Source organism: Phaethon lepturus, unplaced genomic scaffold, assembly GCF_000687285.1.
Source record: "Phaethon lepturus isolate BGI_N335 unplaced genomic scaffold, ASM68728v1 scaffold34900, whole genome shotgun sequence".
Lineage (NCBI taxonomy): Eukaryota > Metazoa > Chordata > Aves > Phaethontiformes > Phaethontidae > Phaethon > Phaethon lepturus.
In genome coordinates, this window is record NW_010513230.1 from 1,656 (window position 1) to 7,121 (window position 5,466).

The 5,466-nt window shown below is 40.0% G+C and overlaps 1 protein-coding gene across 2 annotated transcripts in view; it reads left to right on the forward strand.

The window, feature by feature from the left end:
* The first annotated feature begins 401 nt into the window (after window positions 1-401).
* Window positions 402-5,466, forward strand: part of PLIN2 (perilipin 2) — an 11,238-nt gene continuing 6,173 nt past the window's right edge. Inside the window, exons 1-7 of one of the 2 annotated variants that reach the window (XM_010289563.1) lie at window positions 402-460; window positions 544-739; window positions 1,411-1,493; window positions 1,995-2,280; window positions 2,566-2,750; window positions 3,494-3,628; window positions 4,340-4,630. In XM_010289563.1, coding sequence (XP_010287865.1) covers window positions 431-460; window positions 544-739; window positions 1,411-1,493; window positions 1,995-2,280; window positions 2,566-2,750; window positions 3,494-3,628; window positions 4,340-4,630 — 1,206 coding nt within the window. In that variant the 5' untranslated portion in view covers window positions 402-430. Of the gene's footprint in view, window positions 461-543; window positions 740-1,410; window positions 1,494-1,994; window positions 2,281-2,565; window positions 2,751-3,493; window positions 3,629-4,339; window positions 5,034-5,466 lie in introns of those variants that run through there. The other variant, XM_010289570.1, reaches the window with a different exon arrangement.

A 5,466-nucleotide genomic window follows, 5' to 3' on the forward strand; every position in this document is an offset into this window, starting at 1 on the left:
GACTTAGACATCCTAAACTAGAGTTTTAGTGACTTGTTGGCTGGCATTTCTTTGTCCTGGCTCAACAGATAAGCCCAAGTGTATCTATTTCCTCTTGAAAAATCAATTTTTGAAAAAATCAGTCAGTAACTCTTGGGTAATTCTGCAATGCACTGCTGTACCTCAAAGCCTGTGTCTTGCATGTGCCCTACTTGTGTTGCCTAAACCAAACAAAGTAATTAGGAAACAAAGTTTTGGATTTGTAAATTGTTATAATAAAATGTAATTCCTGTATGCAAAAATGTGAACATCCTAATCCCCTTGATCAATGGGGTTGATTACAAAACTGTTGTTGGTTTCAAAGTCTGGTGATTAGATGAAGTGGATATGAGGGTGCCGTAACTCAGATATGCTTCTTTCACAGGCTGTGTAAGACTCAACACCTGAAAAAATGGCATTGGCAGCAATTGATCCACAGCAGGTACGTCTGAGTTAGCTCCATAGGTTTTTTTTATCCGGTTCAGGAAAACAGGAGTCATCTAACTATCTTTCCCTTTCAAACAGAACATTGTATCAAGGGTTGTCAACCTTCCCTTGGTGAGCTCCACCTATGATATGGTGTCGACAGCTTACATCACCACAAAGGATAACCACCCTTACCTGAAGTCAGTATGTGAGATAGCAGAGAAAGGAGTGAAGACAATTACTTCGGTAGCCATGACAAGTGCTATGCCTATCATCCAGAAACTGGAACCACAAAGTAAGGCAATGATGGAGCTGTTGATAACTTTAATTCAACTGATTGCTTTGTATATCCAGATACACTTAGAGTATAACATAGTGATGCTGGTCTGGAGTGCTGTTTCAGGTAGCTGACTAAACCTGTTGCCTGGCGTGTTGAGTAACTAATTACAGATGGGTATGATTTAACAGACACACACACAAAAAAAAATCCAGAGCCAAAGCAGATTCCAGCTTTTGTAATAGTAAACTGACTGATGCCTTATGCAAGATGGTTGTGTAGTCTCTTGCTCAACACCTTCCTCACCTTTTACCTGGTTTCAAACACTGCTTTGTACTTTCTCCTGTGGAGGACAACTTGTGGTTAAATTTGGCAACTGTGTCACAAGGCTGTTGTAACCAGGAGCCTGGTTTCACAAAGTGGCAGGAGGCCAGGTGCTTCAGCTTGTTCTAACAGTTGCTTGTGAAGTACCAAATGGATTTTCTCTGCCTGCAAGTGAACCTGTTTCTAGCACTGAAAACCTGCCTTGTTCTTGGGCTTTGCTACTTCAAATCTCACTGAAAAGGGGAGGAAGTTACTTTAAGAGTGTTATTGCATGAGACCTGTTTCAAAAGGAATTCTCAATTGGAGTTATTTATACTAAGGAGAAAAACAAAAAATAAAACTGACTATTGTAATTTCTTTTATAGTTGTAGTTGCCAACAACTATGCATGTATAGGTCTAGACAAAATTGAAGAGAGACTGCCTATACTGAATCAACCCACTGACAAGGTAAGTTCTTTCCATATACGTATGCTAAGCAGAAGAACTACACACCATTCTTTTCTATTATCACTTAAATACAGTGAGGCAGATTTCAATAAGCCACGCCTGAAGCACAGCTTAGCCACAATGAGGAAGTAAAAGGGGTTTCTGTAGAATTGTCTGTTGCCTTTGGGAGGCCATTAAGTCTTTTTTTTTAAATTTACCCACCGTTTGACACATTTATCTATAGCTGCTGTTCACTGATGGGCATCTTTCTTAAAATTTGAGTCTTTGTCTTTTTCCTGCTCAGTGTGAAGCAAATAGTGCCTGAATTACATTGACTGAAGTGTTTTGAGCTGAAGGATGCATGGCAGTCATATTTTGTTTTGTCTTGTACATAGGTTTTCAGGGCAGCATTTCACCTAGATAACCAATACTTCTAAAAGCTTTAACATAAATGTATATGTCCTTCATTATGTAGCTCTCATTAAAAACATTTCTAGTGAATCAACCTGTTTCCTATGGCAGGTTGTCGCCAATGCCAAGGATGTAGTTGTTGGAGCCAGAGAAGCTGTAACAACCACTGTGACTGGTGCCAAGGAAACTGTTGCTCACACAATCACTGGCGTTGTGGGCAAGACTAGAGAAGCAATGCAAGACAGCGTAGAAATGACCAAATCAGTTGTCAATGGCAGCATTAACACTGTCCTGGGAAGTCGTGTGGTGCAAATGGTGAGCAGTGGAGTGGACAGTGCTCTCACTAAATCAGAGACCCTTGTAGACCAGTATCTCCCACTTACAGAAGCAGAACTAGGTAAGAACAATTCAAGGTTTAATTTTGTTGGAATGCTTGCATTGGAGAGAAGCAAGCAATCATCTATTTACTACTTATAGTGGGGAGGGGGCACATGCTTGTAATAGCCTCTTCACAGGGAAGCAGAGTGAAAGGAAGGATTTCTGTGGTGATCTATCAACCTATCCTGGTGCTAAAGGACTACTAAACAAGTCCAGTATTCAGCCGTTACTGAGCAAATAAAATTGCCTCAGATCTTTTAAGTTTTCTTCCAGTGGTCAATTTGCTTCCTTTCTACATATCTAGAGAAAGAAGCTGCAAAAGTTGAAGGTTTTGAAGTTGGAGTTCAAAAGCCAAGCTACTACGTTAGACTAGGATCCCTGTCTTCAAAGGTCCGCACACGTGCCTACCAGCAAGCCTTAAACAAAGTTAGAGATGCTAAACAGAAAAGCCAGGAGACAATTTCTCAGCTCCACCACACTGTTAGTCTGGTAAGTTTAAGCTTTCACTTGAGGCATAAAAAACAAATGTTGGCATAGTTTTAGAGTGCAGAAAACAACATAGGAAAACTGGAACTGCGCTCTCAAGCTAAGTGCATTTTCTAAATATAAAGCATTTCCCAGTCAGAGCTTTTCACCACCATTCAGGAGAGGTTCTAAATCAGGCTGAGCTGTAAACTAACAAGCAGTTGCTTGTAATTCTAAGCACTGCAGAAATTGAAGTGATATGTTTAAAATTATATTCCTGGTTTAGAGTGCTGGGTTTGACACAGCCTTCATTCAGTGACGAAAGTGTCTTGTAATGTAGTAACACTTCAGTACGTAAGTTCTTTTTGTTAATGTCATTTTTTTTAATGGGCTTGCTCTTCTTACTGTGGGTATCTCTGAGCATTCCTTGGTACTTCAGTAGTCTTATCCTAACAACATACCTTTATGTACAGGACAAACTGTGCCTAAAGAGTGATGGCCTTCTATATACTTCCAAATCCTTGTGTAGGATGCTAGTGGGGGAGAAGGAAATAGTTGAGACAGAGGGATACAATACATAACATCTCAAACCTGCTTCTAGTTTTCTCTTATTTGAAGAGAAGGAACTCACTCTTACATTCCCCAAAATCTTTTATGCTGAATTTTTAAAGTATTTAAAAAGGAGGTTATAAAGCAGGTAAGGTAGGGTAGCCCTAATGGAACTGTTTAGACTCTTTGCTTTACTTCCTTATTTGGCTGTATTTCAGATCGAGTATGCCAGAAAGAACATGAATAGTGCCAATCAGAAACTTCTTGATGCTCAGGAAAAGTTTTATCAATCCTGGGTAGAATGGAAGAAAAATACAGGCCAAAATGATGGTGATGAACCACATAGCACTGAGGTAAATAGATGTAAACAAGAAATAAATGGATTGTACACTGTCAGTGGCAAACTAACAGTCCCCAAAGTGCACAGCATCTTAACAGCACAGAAGCTTATTGTGCAAATGTGGAATCTGAATGCTGAAGCTCAGGGCAGCTCACTAGTGACTACTATGAAAAGTAGAGGACACGCAAACTCTTAAATGAGACTACTTCCTACAAGCACTCTGGCGTTCATTCTCCTTTCAAGAGAATGCTCATCCCGTTTAGCATGTGAACCTGTGTTGGAATATCCAGATCTAGATCAACTAGGACTCACTTATCTTATACGGCCAGACCAGAAATAACAACTTCTCAGCGTACAGCAGTCTTAGGCACAGACTCAGTGTCTTACACATAGCTTTAAACGACATTGATTCATTGATTACAATATGCTTACCTGCTGTGACTTGTTATCCAGTGTTGAAACAAGAGCTTGCTTATCTGTTGCTGGATAGAACCTACTAATGTTTCTGTTCCACAATACTTGAACATTGAAGAAATATCAAGTAGTTTCAAGTCTCTGACTCTTCAAACTTAAGACCTGTTTTATTATCTCCTATACCTTTATTTTACTTACATCCCCTTTTACCTTGCTTCTTTATGTACCTTGAGCAACATAAAGCTGCTATAGTCATAAAAAGATACTAAAAATTGTACTAAAAAGATGCTGTTATACTTTTTGTTTACAGCACATTGAGTCAAGAACTCTGGCTATTGCACGGAGCCTCACTCAGCAGCTTCAGACCACCTGCCTCACCCTGGTCTCAAGCCTACAGGGGCTGCCACAGAATGTGCAGAATCAGGTTTACAGTGTTGGGTCAATGGCAGGTGATGTATACCAGAGCTTTTGGTCAGCATCCTCCTTCCAGGAATTATCAGACAGCTTTCTTACCACTAGCAAAGGACAGCTGAAGAAAATGAAGGAGTCTCTGGATGATGTGATGGATTATCTTGTTAACAACACGCCACTCAACTGGCTGGTAGGTCCCTTTTACCCACAACTGCCTGGCATTCAGTGTGCTGAGAGCAAAGGTGAAGGGGAGAAAAATTCCAGCCAGAAAGACAAACAGCCTGAACATGCTACTGAATAAACTGCATAGCATATATGTACTCTGCTGACTGACCAAACAAGTTGCCTTAGCAAGTGTAGCTGTCAGAAAAGCCTTGGAGAAAACTCCATAAATATAGGAGTGGCGGAATGATACAGAGAAAGGATGCTGTCACATATGGTCTGTATTGTCCTCTGTAGTTAAGCCAGTCTAAAAACTCAAACTGTCTCAAATGCCTAAATATGGACAGCTTACAATTGTCAAGATGGCTTGTTTGGCTGTCAAAAAACCTCACCATGCTTATTAATGGTATTAATACCATTATTCTAAATGAAACCAACCATAGCTAAAAGCCTTTGATTTGTTGCTTAATCTATACTGGAATGATATAAAAGCCTTACATGCTATGAAATGCATTTAAAAGCCTTGCAGTCTGGCTAGGTATGCTTAAATTCCATGTTTGCTGCAGATCACATATTTGATTATTATGGATCTGACTGTCTCATATTCTGCTCCTACACAATTCATGACAAAAGTTTGGTGAGTGCAGCATTCCGAAGCTGAAACTGGGTTTTCTGAACAAGTCAGCTGGAGTTACTTAAATGCTGTGACAGTGCTAACATTAACTATATGAACTTGTATAACACAGTAACTTAACCACAGAACCATAGAATATCTCAAGTTGGAAGGGACCTATACGGATCATCGAGTCCAACTCCCTTCTCCTCGCAGGACTACCTAAAACTAAACCGTATGAATAAGAGCGT